This window comes from Schistocerca cancellata, chromosome 2 (assembly GCF_023864275.1).
Source record: "Schistocerca cancellata isolate TAMUIC-IGC-003103 chromosome 2, iqSchCanc2.1, whole genome shotgun sequence".
Lineage (NCBI taxonomy): Eukaryota > Metazoa > Arthropoda > Insecta > Orthoptera > Acrididae > Schistocerca > Schistocerca cancellata.
Genome location: NC_064627.1, coordinates 741171318 through 741191319, shown reverse-complemented (window position 1 = coordinate 741191319; position 20002 = coordinate 741171318). Strand labels below are relative to the sequence as shown.

At 38.9% G+C, this 20002-nt stretch overlaps 1 protein-coding gene across 5 annotated transcripts in view; it reads left to right on the top strand.

Annotated features, from left to right (window-relative positions):
- The window catches only part of LOC126162541 (diacylglycerol kinase epsilon), a 193701-nt gene that overhangs the window by 95249 nt on the left and 78450 nt on the right, over positions 1-20002 (top strand). For all 5 annotated transcript variants that reach the window (XM_049919116.1, XM_049919118.1, XM_049919120.1 and 2 more), the window contains one exon: positions 2014-2159. In XM_049919116.1, the coding sequence (XP_049775073.1) occupies positions 2014-2159 (146 nt within the window). The remainder of the gene's footprint in view (positions 1-2013; positions 2160-20002) is intronic.

Genomic DNA, 20002 nt, shown 5'->3' with positions numbered 1-20002 from the left:
TGTTGCTGATTGTGATATTAGCTACTAGCAGCTTATTTCTTAACTACCTAATGTTCCTTATTATTTGTCTTTTTTTTTCATTATAATGTTGAAAATAGACCCAGTATCAGTTGAAGAACGTTTTTTCCATCCAAGCAACTTATCATTTGGCATCTCTCCTGTGCCTCAAATATTTTCACCTGTGCCAGCTTTTGCTACAGTTGTGATAAACACTGTATACAAATCTTGCACTTGGGCAGCCTCCTTAGTTTGGCATCGCAAATGGCTACTGCTAATTGTTATATGTCCTGTATATAATTCCAGCAGTTGTGGCACTCTTTCAGCATGATGTGCCAAGCAGTTACTTCTGTTGTTTGGGCCTTAAACTGGTTCTGAATATACTGTCATTTATGTTATATTTATTGACAACTCAGCTCATATTTATTTGTGAAGGAATCCTGCTTCCTAGGCAGAAAATTAACCTATGATGGGTGGAGCAAGGAGAACATAAAAAGTAGACTAGCACTGGTGAAAAGGCCATTCCTGTCAAAGAGATTTCTGCTAATATCAAATATAGCTTTTAGTTTGAGGAAAAAATGTCTAAGAATGTACATATAGAACACAGCTTTGTTTGGTAGTGAATCATGAACTGTAGGAAAACCAGAAAAGAAGAAAATCAAAGTGTTTGAAATGTAGTGTTACGGAAAGATGTTGAAAATTAGATGGACTGGTAAGATAAAGAAGAAGGTGGTTCCTTGCAGCATCTGCAAAGAGGAACATATGGAAAGTACTAACAAAAAAACAAGGGACAGAATGATAGTACATGTGTCAAGGCATCAGGAAATATTTCCATGTTGTTAGAAGTAGCTGTAAAGGCTAAAAACTGTTGCAAAAGTCTGAGATTGGAATACATCTAATAAATAATTGAAGACATGGGGCAAGGTGAAGAGATTGACACAATAAAAGAATTCTTGGCAGGCCACATCAAACCAGTCAGAAGGGCAGAGAGACAAAAAATCGTTTTTATTAAACCCATTTTGTGTGAACTTCACACATTTCCTGTCTACATACTTAAGACCAAAATATAATTCCTAGGCTGTTGTAACCAAGCACTGTCAAAAGAAGAATGTTTACTTAAAGAGACCACACTTCTGTTCTGAAAATGTGCCGATATCTTACATTAAATAGCTATCACATTATATGACACTGACAGTTTATGAAAATGGTAGATTGCTACTCACTATACGGAGGAGACATTGAGTCACAAACTTGTTGTGCCTGTCTGCTATACGTTTGAACTTTCAGGCAAAATGGTTCTTCTAAAGTAGAAAATGAACCCGCATTCATACAAGCACAACACACACACACACACACATGACCATGTCTCTCTCTCTCTCTCTCTCTCTCTGTGTTTGTGTGTGTGTGTGTGTGTGTGTGTGTGTGTGTGTGTGATGTGTGTGTGTGTGTGTGTGTGTGTGTGTTTGTGTTTGTGTTTGTGTTTCTTTTCTACTCTAGAAGAATGCTTTTCGGCCAAAAGCTCAAATATATAGTAGTTTTTTTGTTGTTTCTGTCTATGGTTCAATGTTTCCTCTATATGGTGAGTAGCAGACTTTACTTTTCATAATACTGTCGTTGTTCCATCCTGGATTTTCTATTATATGGTACTGTTAATAACATACATTTTGGTTGGCTCTTGTAAGAATTTTTTTGTGCAGCAAATGGAGTTTATCATCATAAATGAATCATTCAGGCTCCTCTTAAACTGTATTTTATTAGTGACTAAACTTTTTATGGTTGCTAGCTAGTTATCAAAAATATATGTTACTGATTTATCAATGCTTTTCCAGACAAAAGTATAGGATTTTAATTTTTAAACAGATTTTTTTCTATTATTTGTATTAATTTTGTGAACAGTCTCTCTCTCTCTCTCTCTCTCTCTCTCTCTCTCTCTCTCTCCCTCTCTCAATGTGTGTTAGTGTTTTCACTTTTAATTTCTGGCAGCAGGTATCCAAGTAACAAGGCTGTGTTTTACAGTGTGCTCCAGCACTAGCAATAGTACCACTTGGAACTGGAAATGACCTCTCCCGAGTTCTAGGATGGGGAAAGGAGCAACCTAGTCCTTTGGATCCATCAGCTGTGCTTGATGAAGTGCAGAAAGCTGAAATTGCAAAGCTTGACAGGTAAGGCATTTGCAGTCAACTATAATAGTCATTTTCTTGTTTAGTGTTTCTTGTTACAGCTATAATGTAAAAGTCAAAAACATGCATTAAGAAAGTGTCTTAGTATTTGTAGTCCTGCATTTCCATCTTCATTGGAATGTAACTTACAATAACATTACTAGCTGCTGACATGAAGAAACTCATATCATGATTTAGCAATTTCTTGATTGATTCTGTCTCCAGAGAAGACACCAGGTGCTACATCTAAAACATAAGTTTTTAGTGAAATATGATTTTGACTTAATAAATGAAAATCCAAATGAAAAAAACAAGTTATGAGACATAATTGTTTGCCAGTACTTATCTTCAGGAGGTGAACTATGTAATACCATTGATAGACACATGAAAAAGTGAAACAGACACACTGCCTTTTGCCTATTTCTGAAGACTGGATAGTGTGTCTCCTTTACTTTTATATATACCTATCAGCAGTACCATACGTTTTGCCTCCTGTAGATAAGTACTGATCAGTAATACTGTCTTTTGATTTATTTGAAATCTGAATAAAAATAGCTTTTGTACAGTTAATAAGTGTGTCTGGGCTTGAAAACATGACAGAATATTATATTTAAACTTTTATTGAAACAGTACTATTTTGCTACATCTGATTTCACCATTTTTCTCTATGACCAAGAACATTTTGCTTCTGATGCATTGAGTCCATTGTGCATAGTGCTCTTGATTTCAGGTTCTGTTTTACTATTTCTTCGTGAACCATTTACCTGTATCATCTTTCCTTTTCTTCACACTAATGTACCTACTCATTTCAAAAGCCCTTCTTCAGCACGTTTGCACTTTGTTTATTGTTTATTCTTTTATCAGCAAATGAATTCTTCCTAAAAGAAAATGAAGACAGCAGGGATAAAAAGGGACAGTTGAAAGCAGATCCATGAGACACTCTTTGACAGGCATTTAATATTCAATCAGCAGTCATCATTCTTGCCAAATAAAATGTAAAAGAGATCAAAAGGATCATTAAATCACTGAGAAGCAATAAGTCTTCTGACTATGGCAGTATTTACACCAAAGTACTAAACTTTTGAGCTGGCTTGATGACAGAGATGTGCATTTGGTATGTTTATGCTTGCAGGAATTGTTCGGTGCATCTAGTTTTACAAAAGTACAACAGATGTCAGTGCAGCTGCTTTAGACACTGAGAGTAACTGCATTCAACTTTGTTCATGCTTGACCAGGAATCCTGTAACCAAATGGCCTGTCTGTTTAATTATGCAGTTGCATGTGGACATTGGCTTAAAGAGAGAGAGAGAAGCTAAGCTATATTCCAAATAACATATATGGAGAGTGAAAGACAGTGGCCATTGTAGTGTTTGGAAAATATTTTCACAGAACAGGATGGAAGACATGTTCACTACATCTACGATGGGAGTAGCTGTGGTCTCTTCCCTTTCGTTTCCACTATGGCCCATATCATGGTACAAATCTGAACACACCTAAGTGTGAGTTTCAAAGCATTACCAGGTTCAAAGAAAGATGCTATAGCTAAAATGTGCATAGAAATCTACACTAGTTTATATTAGTATCAGGTGGAAGATTTTGCATTTGATGCTGTTAAAGTAAATAAATCAGGACCATTTGTTTCCTGTCCTCTTCTACAGTGGTGCATGGTTTGATGAAATTCTTTGCTCGTAAAAGTTTCTTTCTCATTCTTTTAATCTCTGAAGTTTTGTCATTATGTATCATCTTTTTAGATATTAAAGTGAAAAGATCACTTTTCCTAAAAGTGTTGTGTTCTTGCTATAAAAAATATATCCTAAGTTCACCACAGCAGGTTAGGGATACAAGTTTGAAAATTTGAGGTACTAACAGGCAGAGATTGTGTTGTTTTGTTTGCTCTGATGAAGGCCTGTTTTGCCGAAAGCTTTGTTTGACAGACAGACATTTTGTTGTGCCTGTCTGCGATTCAGCATCTCCACTATATGGCAAGTAGTAACTACCCTTTTCATAATACTGTCAATGTTATGTTATGCTATGATTCAGCATCTCCTCTATATGGTGAGTAGCTATTTACCCTTTTCAGATTTTATTAATGCTTTACACAACAGAACAAATAAAACAACAGCTACTAAGCAGAGATTGGAATGCAGATAGGCATAAATTTTAATTTGTGTCAGTTCCTTTCTTCAGTTAGTTTCTAAATATTGTTTTACAGTTATAGACATACTGAGATTATGTAATATTTTAATTTGATTCTAAATGTTTTGACTTTTCATCACCTGTAGTGAGGACTCAGTTTTTGTAATCAGCTCTTGAGAGCTATCTCTGTGGAAATATCTTGGAAAACACTGCCCGCAAAAGGCAAAGGTCCCAAGTTTGAGTCTCGGTCCAGCACACAGTCTCAATCTGCCAATAAGTTTCATGTTGGGAAAAGATTTTAATGAATTGAATGGTCTCTTTCTGCAACTTCACTAACATCTCTGTGTATATGGGCTACATTTCCCCATATGATGGGTGCAGGAAGTTATTGCCGAACACCTGGAAGCGTATCATAAATGCTTTCCTAAACATTTTCATCATTAGTTATATGCTAGTGCCTTTTTAGATTTTGTTGATATGATACATGGCATGTTCTTATCAGCTGTAACTTCTCTTACAGCTAAGTCCTCAAGGTTAAGACAGTTATCATTTGGCTGTATTGATCTGCATAAATTTTGGGTTGTTTAAATTTACAAAAAAATTGCTTCCCAAGAGGTCAGTTAACTTTATTTATATGTAGAAAAGTTTGAAATTTAATTTGTTCAATTATTTCCCTCATAATTTGGTCCACGGCCATCAAATACAGGTCAAATGAAGACATGTGTCCACTGAGGCTGTAGCTTTATGGGATAATTTTATTTGCTGTTGGCCAGTTTCAACCTCCTAGTTGATGTTGATCATTTGCCTATTAAAACAAAACAGACAAACATGAATCAAACATGTAAATAACAAGACAAATCCTAATTATAAAGTCTCAGGTAATAACATTAAAAATGTTACACTTACATGTAAGTGGTCATATGTCTACTGTTTGTAGACCATACATGAAGTCAAAAAAAAAAATTGCAGAGAATGCCATAGCATGTTCCAGCTAGCACTGTCGAACCTATTTATAATGTAGTCATGATCAGTGTTGTGATGAATATGAACTAACTGCATTATATAAATCGCATGCCATGGCATTTTGACAGCTATTATTGAACATTTGTGCTTCTTAGTGTAACTCGGCAGTAACAGTATGTTCTGCAACTGTATCTACTTCTACATCTACTTCGCAAGCCACCATATGATGCATGGAGGGGGTTACCCTGTACCACTGCTAGCCATTTCCTTTCCTGTTCTGCTTCAAAATTGAGTGAGGGAGAAACAGCTGTCTGTATGCCTCCTTATGAGACCTAATTTTTCATATCTTATCTTCTTGGTTCTTATGTGCAATGTATGTTGGCAGCAGCAGGAGCATTTGGCAGTCAGCTTCAAATGCCAGTTCTCTAAATTTTCTCAGCAGTGTTCCTAGAATGTCACTTTCCCTCCATGGATTCCCATTTGAGTTCCCAAAGCATCACTATAACACTTTTTGTGTTGGGTAAACCTACTGCTAACAAATCTAGCAGCCCACCTATGAACTGCTTCAATGTCCTCCTTCAATACAACCTTGTACAGATCTATAACACTTGAGCAGTATTCAAAAATAGCTCTCACCAGCATCCTATATGTGGTCTCCTTTACAGATGAACCACATTTTCCTAAAATTCTGCCAATAAACTGAAGTTGACCATTCACCTCCCCTACCACAGTCCTCAGATGCTCATTGCATTTCATATTGCTTTGCAACATTACGCCCAGGTATTTAAATGATGTGACTGTTTCAAGTGGTACGCTACTAATGCTGTATCTGAATATTAAGGGTTTGTTTTTCCTGCTCATCCACATTAACTTACGTTTTCCAACATTTAGAGCTAGCTGTCATTGATCAAACCAACCAGAAATTTAGTCTAAGTCATCTTGTATCTTCCTTCAGTCACTCAACTTTGACAACTTACCAAACACCATAGCATCATCAGCAAACAACTTATGGTTGTTTCCCACTCTATGTGCCAAATCATTAGTGCATATAGAGAACAACAGCGGTCCTACCACAGTTCCCTGGGACACTCCTGACAATGCCCTTGTCTTTGATAAACACTTTCTGTCGAGGATAGCATACTGGATTCTATTACTTAAGAAGTCTTCAAGCCATTCACATATCGGTGAACTTATTCCACATGCTCGTACCATTGTTAACAGCCTGCAGTTGGGGCACCGTGTCAAATTCTTTTTAGAATTCTAGAAAAATGTTATATGCCTGTTGCCTTTCATCCACAGTTGGCAGTATATCATGTGAGGGAAGGGCAAACTGAGGTTCACATGAGCAATGCTTTCTCAAACCATGCTGATTTGGGGACATAAACTTCTCAGTCTTAAGAAGCTGAGAATATGTTGAAGAATTCTGCAGCAAACCAAAGTTAGGGATATTAGTCTGTAATTTTGTGGGTCCATTCTTGTACCATTCTTATATAAGCGATTCACCCACACTTTTTTCCAGTCACTTGGTACTTTGTGCTAGGTGAGTGATTTGGATAAATGCAGGCTAGGTAAGGGACAAATGCCATAGAGTACTCTTTATAAAACTGGACTGGCATTCTTTCTGGACCTGGTGACTTATTTACTTTCAAATCTTTTGGTTGTTTCTCTACCCCAGGGATGCTTATTACTTTGTTGGCCATACAGGAGTTTGTCTGATGGCCAGATGACGGTACATTTGTATGATTCTTCTGCATGAACGATTTCTTGAATGTGAAGTTTAAAACTTTGCCTTTTGTTTTGTTGCCTTCAACTGATACATCAGACTAGTCAACAAGGGACTGAATGGAAGCCTTAGAGCTATTCAGTGATTTTACATAGGACCAAGATTTTCTCGGGTTCTCTGCCATATCTGCTGCTAAGGTATGAAGGTGGTAGCTATTGTATGCTTCACACACAGATCTTTTCATACACATGTGAATCTCTACTAACTTTTGCTTCTCATTATTTGTGCATTCTCTTTTGAATTGAGAGTGCAACAACCAAGAGTAGAGATCTTCTGAACTTTGTTACTAAATGATGGTGGTGGTTGTCCTCCTTTATCCACTTACTAGGCACGTACCTTCCAGACCATGATTTACAATCTGCTTTAAGTTCACCCATAATCCCTCCACATCCATCTTATTGGAACTAAGTGACGTCAGTTCAATCTCTACATGAGATGCTAACAACTGCTTTTCTGCTCTATCTAGCGGAAACTCTCTGCTAGCCTTCTTGGTTGATATATTAACTTACATAACCGTAGTTGCTATAATGACATCATGATTGTTAATCCTCATTTCAATGCTGACATTGTTGATAAGACCTGGCCTATTTGTAGCTACAAGATCTAAGATATTTCCACTGTGTGTGGACTGCCGAGCTAGCTGCTCAGGACAGTCTTAGAAAACATGTTCAAAGTATTTCATGCAACTGTCTGTCTGTACCCACCACAATGAATCTATAGACATCCCAGTTTGTATTTGGTAGGTTAATAGGTTAAAGTCGCCTGCAACTAGTATTGCAAGATGTGGGTATTCATGTAATACTGACCATAGACTTTCTTTGAATGATTCTAAAACAGTCACAGCAGAATCGGATGGCCAGTAAAAACATTAAACAATTAACTTGGTTTCACCTACAACAGTTATACGTGACCAGATAATTTCACTGTCATACTCCACTTCGACCTCAATGGAGACAATATTTTTTCGTCAACCGCAATGAACACTCCCCCTCCTATCTGTCTTTCCAATGTATGTTCCACGACTCGCTATATATCTCAGAGTCTTCCACTTTGGGTATCAGCCAGCTCTCAGTCCCAAGAATAATTTGAGCCTTAGAGCTTTCCTGGAGGGCAGTAAATTCGGGAACTTTGTTACAATTACTTTGACAGTTTTCTGATAAAACGTTAGCAGTCGAAGTGTCTTTACTCTGAAAATGGTCTGACTTCACTTCCTGCTTACTGACTGGCAAGTGTTTACCAGTATACCTCAAACCACCACCTAGCCTAAGAAACCCTCATACAAGTATTCTGCTACCTGAGTAGCTGGTTCTGTCATGTAGTGCACCCCTGACCTGTCAAGGGGAGTCCTACATATCCCCACTTGATAACACAGGTCTAGAAATCTGCAGCAAAGACCATCGCAGATATGATGAAACCTTTTGTTGAGACCCTCAACTCGCCCCTGATCAGCTCTGGGCACAATGCTGCAAATTGCAAGCTCTGCTTGCATCTCGTGTTGCTATTAGTGTCCATGTGGGAACTGGCCAAAATATTGACCAATTATGAATGGTACACCAAAGATATCGTAGACCTATTGCTATTTCAAGATGCACAGCATCATGCAAATGCATGTCTTGCTATGGCCAACGGAATCCGTGTTTGGATGTTTGTGTGGTTGTGTGTATCAACGTTAGTACTGTTGCTGGAAAAAGAGTAGGTGCTCAAAAGCTAGTGTGAATGCTGTTTTCTGTTATATGTTACTGTGCTCCGTGCATTGATTCTCATTAGGTGAGTGGTTGCTTCTCTCTTATTTTAAATATTGCTCAGGAATTTCCATTGTTATTGCAAATACATGTGTTACATGCTCAACGAATGTAACATTGAAAAAAGGTACCAGATAAGTCATTGCTTCGTAAGGTGAACATTTTGTGAGTCATCCAGTGTCAAACACAGCCATAATAGGCAACACATGTCAAACTTATGATGACTCTCATATAAAACCATGAAGGTGTATTGCAGTCAGTAATAGCTGGACTCAGCTTGCACAGATCCATTTATGAAGAGTTTGGAATGCAAATTAGCTACATCTCCACAGCATTCATAACTATAAATCACAGCAGCAGCACCACCATACTAACATGTGACTTCCAGTCTGAAGCAATATTTTCATGTACTATCATGTCACTAATTACCAGATTGCAATTATGGGCATTATAGAGAAAGCATTCAGATGAATTTAAATGTCGTTGTCAGCTTGTCGTCATGAGCCAGTATAAAATCTAAATCATGACTGTAACACAAAAAGTTATAGTGTGTCTATCATTAGTCATGACACTACATTATACATGAGGTGTGGCAAATGGAATGCTCATTTAGAGTTTGGTAAGTCACATTTAAGTAAAATTTATAAATGATCCATGTAAATCATGGCAATGATTTCTAACATCACAGTAGGAGCATAAGAGGCTCCACTAAGCAATAGACTTTCACAGGCTAAATGTTATTGTTGAATGTACTGTATGAACAGGGATCATAATGAAAATAACCATTTGCATAACGTAAGTGTTTTAAACCTCAGTTCTTAACCAGGTACTTATATAAGTGTCCTATACTATGAAGTTTAGATATGTAGGTGCCAAATGGCAGTGCTAGTGTTAATTACATTGGAGGTTAATATGATGAACTCGTTAGACTGACTGTAGGGATTTGGTAATCATTGTGAACAGTATCTTGCTGTACACGTCACGATTGTATATAGTCTTCTATGAAGCAAGTAAAAGCTAAAATTTGTATGGAGCATTCATGCATATGGAGTCAGAAGAGTGTGAATGAAACTTTCAAAAAATCCATTATTTTTCCGATCTGTTTGTTCATTTAGAATTTCAGTTGGTTGTTTATTAAACTGTCTATAAATTTTATTAGAAGAGATGACAAAACTAAAGGCAGGATATGTTTGCTGAAATAAGAATGGCATTAACATAGTGTTTAGTAAATAAAAATATTTATTTCACACTTGCTTAAATACTGTGTGTACAAGGATGTATTGGTTCACAAACTCATTTAAGGATTTAGTAAGTTCAGAACACTAGTTTATTGTTTGGAATTGAAACCACAAAAATCTTAAGTCCACAAACTTTTACAAGTTTCAGACACCATGCTGCTCTTCAGTTGTTGTTGTTGTGGTCTTCAGTCCTGAGACTGGTTTGATGCAGCTCTCCACGCTACTCTATCCTGTGCAAGCTTCTTCATCTCCCAGTACCTACTGCAACCTGCATCCTTCTGAATCTGCTTAGTGTATTCATCTCTTGGTCTCCCTCTACGATTTTTACCCTCCATGCTGCCCTCCAATGCTAAACTGGCGATCCCTTCACGCCTCATAACATGTCCTACCAATAGATCCCTTCTTCTAGTCAATTTGTGCCACAAACTTCTCTTCTCCCCAATCCTATTCAATACTTCCTCATTAGTTATGTGATCTACCCATCTAATCCTCAGCATTCTTCTGTAGCACCACATTTCGAAAGCTTCTATTCTCTTCTTGTCCAAATTATTTATCGTCCATGTTTCACTTCCAAACATGGCTACACTCCATACAAATACTTTCAGGAATGACTTCCTGACACTTAAATCTATACTTGATGTTAACAAATTTCTCTTCTTCAGAAATGCTTTCCTTGCCATTGCCAGTCTACATTTTATATCCTCTCTACTTCGACCATCATCAGTTATTTTGCTCACCAAAACTTAATTCAACTACATTCCATTATTCTTGTTTTGCTTTTGTTGATTTTCATCTTATATACTCCTTTCATTCCGTTCAACTGCTCTTCCAAGTCCTGTGCTGTCTCTGATAGAATTACAATGTCATCGGCGAACCTCAAAGTTTTTATTTCTTCGCCATGGATTTTAATACCTACTCTGAATTTTTCTTTTGTTTCCTTCACTGCTTGCTCAATATAGAGATTGAATAACGTCGGGGAGAGGCTACTACCCTGTCTCATTCTCTTCCCATCCACTGCTTCCCTTTGATGTCCCTCGACTCTTATAACTGCCATCTGGTTTCTGTACAAATTGTAAATAGCTTTTTGCTCCCTGTATTTTACCCCTGCAACCTTCAGAATTTGAAAGAGAGTATTCCAGTCAACATTGTCAAAAGCTTTCTCTAAGTCTACAAATGCTAGAAAAGTAGGTTTGCCTTTCCTTAATCTAGCTTATAAGATAAGTCGTAGGGTCAGTATTGCCTCACATGTTCCAATATTTCTACGGAATCCAAACTGACCTTCCCCGAGGTCGGCTTCTACTAGTTTTTCCATTCGTCTGTAAAGAATTCGTGTTACTATTTTGCATCCGTGACTTATTAAACTGATAGTTTGGTAATTTTTACATCTGTCAACACCTGCTTTCTTTGGGATTGGAATTATTATATTCTTCTTGAAGTCTGAGGGTATTTCGCCTGTCTCATACATCTTGCTCACCAGGTGGTAGAGTTTTGTCAGGACTGGCTCTCCCAAGGCTTTCAGTAGTTCTAATGGAATGTTGTCTACTCCTGGGGCCTTGTTTCAACTTAGGTCTTTCAGTGCTCTGTCAAACTCTTAACACAGTATCATATCTCCCATTTCATCTTCATGTACCTCCTCTTCCATTTCCATAATATTGTCCTCAAGTACATCGCTCTTGTATAGACCCTCTATGTACTCCTTCCGCCTTTCCGCTTTCCCTTCTTTGCTTAGAACTGGGTTTCCATCTGAGCTCTTCTTATTCATACAAGTGGTTCTCTTATCTCCAAAGGTCTCCTTAATTTTCCTGTAGGCAGTATCTATCTTACCCCTAGTGAGATAAGCCTCTACATCCTTACATTTGTCCTCTAGCCATCCCTGCTTAGCCATTTTGCACTTCGTGTTGATCTAATTTTTGACACGTTTGTATTCCTTTTTGCCTGCTTCATTTACTGCATTTTTATGTTTTCTCCTTTCATCAATTAAATTCAATATTTCTTCTGTTACCCAGGGATTTTTACTAGCCCTCGCCTTTTTACCTACTTGATCCTCTGCTGCCTTCACTATTTCATTCCTCAAAGCTACCCATTCTTCTTCTACTGTATTTCTTTCCCCCGTTCTTGTCAATTGTTCCCTTATGCTCTCCCTGAAACTCTGTACAACCTCTGGTTTAGTCAGTTTATCCAGGTCCCATCTCCTCAAATTCCCACATCTTCGCAGTCTCTTCAGTTTTAATCTACAGTTCATAACCAATAGATTGTGGTCAGAGTCCACATCTGCCCCTGGAAATGTCTTACAATTTAAAACCTGGTTCCTAAATCTCTGTCTTACCATTATATAAGCTATCTGAAACCTGTCAGTATCTCCAGGCTTCTTCCATGTATACAACGTTCTTTCATGATTCTTGAATCAAGTGTTAGCTATGATTAAGTTGTGCTCTGTGCAAAATTCTACCAGGCAGCTTCCTCTTTCGTTTCTTACCCCCAATCCATATTCACCTACTACATTTCCTTCTCTCCCTTTTCCTACTGACAAATTACAGTCACCCATGACTATTAAATTTTCGTCTCCCTTCACTATCTGAATAATTTCTTTTATTTCATCATACATTTCTTCAATTTCTTCATCATCTGCAGAGCCAGTTGGCATATAAACTTGTACTACTGTGGTAGGTGTAGGCTTCATATCTATCTTGGCCATAATAATGTGTTCACTATGCTGTTTGTAGCAGCTTACCCGCATTCCTATTTTCCTATCCATTATTAAACCTACTCCTGCATTACCCCTATTTGATTTTGTGTTTATAACCCTTTATTCACCTGACCAGAAATCTTGTTCCTCCTGCCACCGTACTTCACTAACTCCCACTATATCTAACTTTAACCTATCCATTTCCCTTTTTAAATTTTCTAACCTACCTGCCCGATTAAGGGATCTGACATTCCACGCTCCGATACATAGAACGCCAGTTTTCTTTCTCCTGATAACGACATCCTCTTGAGTAGTCCCCACCTGGAGATCCGAATGGGGAACTATTTTATCTCCAGAATGTTTTACCCAAGAGGACGCCATCATCATTTAACCATACAGTAAAGCTGCATGCCTTCGGGAAAAATTACGGCCATAGTTTCCCCTTGCTTTCAGCCGTTCGCAGTACCAGTTCGCAGTACTTCAGTTATTGTCCACCAAATCGACCATGGAAAACTTTTGAAGTCCACAAACAGTTATAGAAATTTCATAAGTTTCTAATCCTGTTATATGAAAAATTTCAAACCTTTTTTTTGGTAGCAACTGACATCCGCACAGTTCTTGCCTCGCCAAGCTCACACAGTCAACTCACCTTGTCATATAAGGCCACTGCTCACAAATAGCCTTCAATTTGCCATTATGAAACTCTTACAATGCAGTTATTGGACATATTATTGCTCAAACTGTACATTTAAAAATATGACGTAACTGCACTAAAACACTGATACTTCTGACAAGATGCAATATGCTTTTTGCATTGCTTTTATAGACAAATCTTGCATATCATCTCTCATTGGTCACACTAACACAGGTATTATGCATCAGGTAGGAGTATAATTTCACTGGCGTTTATGTGGAGACATTGTTTTTTGCTAGGGTGCTTAGTTGGTGATGTATTTGCCTACCATTGAGATGAATTAGTCAAACTTGGTGTTATTCAGAATAAATATCTAAACTTGAATATAACTGAACACCTACAGATAGCAATTTTGATTCCGTGTCTCGTACTCTCTCTGTATTTATTATTTTTCAGATAATTTTGTACTTAAATGAGGTTTTTAATCATTGGAATCAACATTCTGGCTCATTTCTCAAATTGTTCTGATTTAATTTTAAAAATCTGTTATTGTATTTTAATAGTGGCATTGCAGCACTATAAATTGACACTTTTTTAGTTATGATTACATAAGATATTTTTTGAAGTTATGAATTTTTAAACATAGAATGTAAATCTTCCATTGTCTCTATTTCACGTACAGAGTAGGTCTTTTTCCATGATTCCTTGCCTCATCTTTTCTCTTTCAGATGGTGCCATTGCCTTTTATGTAGCTTAATTAATGCTAGTTTTACTTATGTTACATCCCTGAAATGGTTGGCAACCTTTGACTTTCCGTCTTCTCAGTACCTCACACAATAACCCTTCAGTTTACTTGCTGCCCTCCTGACAGCAGTGGTTTACTTCACTGTTGTTACAACTGACAGCAGAGGTTCAGGTATTGTCTGCTCCATATCTGACAGCCTCAACACACCGGGCTCTCGTGACTATGCCCGCACATGTTTGGACTCACTGCACCATCTGTCAAACTTGCTTGCATTAGCCCTACCTATCTCACAACATACAGGGATGCTTATTTTTGTCGCCGGCTAGGTGTTAGTAGGGTGGTCTGTCATAATCCATGTAAAGTCGGTTCAGGAAGAACCACGGTACATGCTGAAGTTGTGGTTGGTATCTGCTGGGCTCACTCAAGCATTCGAAACTGTCTAATGATGTCAGGTGCTCTCCCAGTAACATTAAACAGAGAATAGTAATAAGAGGTTTCCAGCCAGGAAATAGTAATTACCAAAGTGGCAAAAAGAAAACAACCAGTGAAAATGCACATCTTTAAGGTAAAAGTCAGTAATTTTGCATATCAAGGCTGATTAATTGAAATGCTGGAATGTTGAACATTTTCTGGAGCAGCTTGTAAGTGTGAAATCTGGGAGGGAGTGAGACAGCCAGTTTGGGTGCAGAGGACATATTTGAGTGGAAGTAATGTTGAAAATGCTTTCTCTGTTCATAAGTTAGTGGTTGATGAAATTATTGTGTCGCTATGCCAAGCATATAAGAATTATGTGGAGCTGTTAGCTAGCTGGAGGAGGTGTTGACAGAGTGGACAGACTTTGTGAGGTTTAATTAAAGTAAATAAACTGAATTTGTTTCTGTGGGAACGTGAAGTTCTTCGATTTTAATGTGACTCTTGACGTAAATAGTTGGAAAATTTATCCTGCGCCAGTTCCCAGGTACCAGTGGGAGCTTGTGCATTGACTGATTTTAATGTTCATTTACCAGTCTAAAACTCAAGACTTTGAAATATTTGTGAATGCAATTAAAATGTTACATTGATATCATTGTTGAGGAGTAGCATTTATATTAACATTGCATATTTTCATGGCTGGCCTTCAAAGTATCACTGTTGATATTTAATTTATGGACGAAAGGCTGTGGTCCATGGCATAATTCTCTGCCTAATGTTTGATCTTCCATTGGTACAGACTTCATCAGAGACTTTAATGACCCAGAGAGCTGTTACAGACTCAAACAAGCTCAGCTGGGCTTCCAGCCATGTAAGACAAAATGTTACATGGAGAATTATGCCTTGGACAGTGGCCTTACAAACATAAAACAAATATAAGCAATATTTTAACATTGTCTCATCGGTCAGTACAAAGCTGACCAACTTTATTAAAACTTTTCTTGTAAATGTGGCGGTGCCAAAAACTGATTTAGGTCCAACATTAAATGTTGCATATAATCATGGTGTAATACATAGTTTGGTTTACATGCTGCTTATCACCAGCAGTGCGAGGCTTCCAGCCATGAACAAACATGTGACTCATGGAGGATGAGGCAGAAAGATTTCAGTTGGTTGAGTAACAAGTCCACTAGTTTTGTTCTACTGATTTGTATAATTTCAGACTAGTTTGTGGCTTATTGGGCCATCTTCAGTAAATGACTGACTAGTGTCAGGAAGGGACACCAATTCTTAGGTAACCACATTTTTTTTTTTTTTTTTTTTTTTTTAAGCAAAGACACAATCTACTTGCATACATTTGTTGCACACCATAAATAAAGAGTGCTCAATGTAACAGTTTCTTAGCTAGTTCAAGATCTCACAAACTTTAGAATTATAACCATGTAACCTGCAATATTGCGTAGTTTAATTATGTATTGTGCTTAACGTTGTTCACTGGGTAAAGTTTAATTTCAGCACTAAAAAACAAGTTTGATGTACAACACTCTGTGCAGATGGGTTGTATCTTTGCTTACAATGATTGATTACCTAACAATTGATGTCCCTTACTGACGCAAGTCAGTTGTTTACTGAAGATGGCCCAATAAGCCAAAAACTAGTTTGAAATAAACAAAAGTCAGTAGAATAAAAACAGTGTACTTGTTATTCAACATTAAATGTGGTATTGTTTTACCAAGAAGTAGTAGAAAAATCCATAAATAAGATATCAGTTGGTCTATAATTTTTATGACTCTTTTTGTCCCCGTCTTTATACACTCCTGGAAAGTGAAATAAGAACACCGTGAATTCATTGTCCCAGGAAGGGGAAACTTTATTGACACATTCCTGGGGTCAGATACATCACATGATCACACTGACAGAACCACAGGCACATAGACACAGGCAACAGAGCATGCACAATGTCGGCACTAGTACAGTGTATATCCACCTTTCGCAGCAATGCAGGCTGCTATTCTCCCATGGAGACGATCGTAGAGATGCTGGATGTAGTCATGTGGAACGGCTTGCCATGCCATTTCCACCTGGCGCCTCAGTTGGACCAGCGTTCGTGCTGGACGTGCAGACCGTGTGAGACGACGCTTCATCCAGTCCCAAACATGCTCAATGGGGGACAGATCCGGAGAACTTGCTGGCCAGGGTAGTTGACTTACACCTTCTAGAGCACGTTGGGTGGCATGGGATACATGCGGACGTGCATTGTCCTGTTGGAACAGCAAGTTCCCTTGCCGGTCTAGGAATGGTAAAACGATGGGTTCGATGACGGTTTGGATGTACCGTGCACTATTCAGTGTCCCCTCGACGATCACCAGTGGTGTACGGCCAGTGTAGGAGATCGCTCCCCACACCATGATGCCGGGTGTTGGCCCTGTGTGCCTCGGTCGTATGCAGTCCTGATTGTGGCGCTCACCTGCACGGCGCCAAACACACATACGACCATCATTGGCACCAAGGCAGAAGCGACTCTCATCGTTGAAGACGACACGTCTCCATTCGTCCCTCCATTCACGCCTGTCGCGACACCACTGGAGGCGGGCTGCACGATGTTGGGGCATGAGCGGAAGACAGCCTAACGGTGTGCGGGACCGTAGCCCAGCTTCATGGAGACGGTTGCGAATGGTCCTCGCCAATACCCCAGGAGCAACAGTGTCCCTAATTTGCTGGGAAGTGGCGGTGTGGTCCGCTACGGCACTGTGTAGGATCCTACGGTCTTGGCGTGCATCCGTGCGTCGCTGCGGTCCGGTCCCAGGTCGACGGGCACGTGCACCTTCCGCCGACCACTGGCGACGACATCGAGGTACTGTAGAGACCTCACGCCCCACGTGTTGAGCAATTCGGCGGTACGTCCACCCGGCCTCCCGCATGCCCACTATACGCCCTCGCTCAAAGTCTGTCAACTGCACATACGGTTCACGTCCATGCTGTCGCGGCATGCTACCAGTGTTAAAGACTGCGATGGAGCTCCGTATGCCACGGCAAACTGGCTGACACTGACGGCGGCGGTGCACAAATGCTGCGCAGCTAGCGCCATTCGACGGCCAACACCGCGGTTCCTGGTGTGTCCGCTGTGCTGTGCGTGTGATCATTGCTTGTACAGCCCTCTCGCAGTGTCCGGAGCAAGTATGGTGGGTCTGACACACCGGTGTCAATGTGTTCTTTTTTCCATTTCCAGGAGTGTATATACTGGTACATAAAGCCTAATTTTCTTAAAAGGCGTTGAGGAAATACACATCGATTCATATTTGAATTTATTAGAGAAAAATAAAGAAGATTAATTTTTAACAGTCTGCTAACATGAGGTCATAAGGTATGGAGCATGAGTGCAGATTGGGGAGCTATGCAGAAAGAAATTGACCAAGTCCTATCTTTTATGAGCCTAGTAGATATGAACAGACCTCTGACTCTTTAAAAAATAGAACTCCCATGTATAAAACACCTTCAAATGTCTCATCACTTTTCAAATGAGTTAATGCGTTAAGTATTTGATGCTAAGTTTGTAGGGGAGAAAACATATGGAAAAAATCTGAAACAATGTTTAAAGTTGCTAACTGCTGTGAAAGAATGGGTAATTTGTGCTCAATTTTAAGCAAAAAGCAATTTTTTATGATGTAAATTCTCCTTAACTATGTGTCATATAATGATATAATTTTTCAAGTACATTCAGTGATGTTTGTGGATACTGTCTGCAAACTGTGTTGTGAATAGAGTTGGTGGTAAAAAAGTAAAAAAATGTGATAAGCAATAAGCTTTTCTCCTTTCATTATTTTGTGGGGGTATCAGTGAGAAAATATTTCGTAAAAGTTTGAAATTAGGTGTAAAGCTTGTTGGAAGTCAAAAAATTGTGCTTATTCTAAAATACTGGATGAATAAAGTCTGTGTGTTTGCATGCCATCAGTTACGCTGCCTCAAAACACACAAATTTTCTAACTGTAATACTTATCTTACTGTGTTAAACTTTGAACGAGGAGATTATGACAACATTATAATTTTTTAAGTTCAGTCAATAACTACGCCAAATATTGAGAGTAAAATTTTTGTTGCCTCTGGAAGCTGTTGGACAGACAACCCACAACTGGTATTGGGTTCCAGGATAGTCAGTAATATATGAGGGTTGTTCTGAACGTAAGTCTCATATTTTTATTCATGAAAACTACAGGACATACATAAATCCCAGCAGCACAGCTAAATAGAGCAATATTTCAGCTACAGACTGTCATTTTGCCACATAGTCAGCACCATTCGTTGTACACTTTTTTCAACAATGAACCAGAGCCCTCATACTGCACTTGTAAAATCAGAACCAGCTGAGACTAATGACTTCCTTACAGCTTTGACAACAGCATCTGAGTCGTGAAAATGTTCATAACAAAGTCCATCTTTCAGAGGCCTGAAGATATGGAAGTCTGAAGGCACTAAATTGGGACTGTACGGTGGATGTGGTAAGACAGTCCATCCAAATTTTGCAGTGAGTTGCATGGTCACAAAACTGGTATGGGGCCAGGTGTTAAGTTGCAGGTGAAAGTTGGTCTTCTCTGGCCTTACTCTGGAAATGCAGGTTTTCAGCTTAGTTAGTGTCATCTTGTGTGCTGAATTGACAGATTCTCCAGGCTCCAGGACATCCAAAAGAACCATGTCCTGGCTATCCCAAAAGACTGTGCATATCACTTCACCTGCAGACGGCTGTGTCTTGAATTTCTTCTTTGACAGATAATTCACACGTTGCCATTCCATGGACTGTGTTCTGGATTCTGACTCGTATTGGTGATGCCACGTCTCATCTCAGTGATGATGCTATTTGGAATATTGTCACTTTCAGCTTCATATTGGCCCAGTAGGTCCCTACAGATTTCCATTTGATGAGAGTTTTTCTTCTGTAAGCATCTGTGGGACCCATCTCACACAGACTTTCAATAACCAAGATGTTCCAACATTGTTTCTGAGGCATTACACCCGACATTCAGAGTTGATCAAAGTGCTCTTCATTGTGAGGGATGACAGCTATGCAGGGTCGATCGGGCCATAGCTTGTCATACACACCATTTTCACCACCTTGAACATGCTATACTCATCGCTTCGCATTGCTCACGTCTATTGTATCATCTCCATACACCTTTAGCATGCGTGTATGAATTTCGCTCAGCCCAGTTTCTTCAGCAGTGAGGAATTCAATCACACATCACTGTTTTATATGTGCTTCCATATCAGACTCCATTTTAGAACACTCCTCTGCTGGTGCCAACTACTGCAGAACAATGGAACCACCTGCAAATGAAAGAGGAAGGTTCAAGCATTAGTACTACACCGAAGACATCTGATGCGGACATCCAAAGTCACCACAAAAAAATAGAAGCCATTACTTTTGGAATGACCCTTGTAGATAGTACCTAAACCTTCAGTGCTGTTTGGTATAAAATATACATTTTTTTGGTACTTCTGGTTCATTTGTCGATG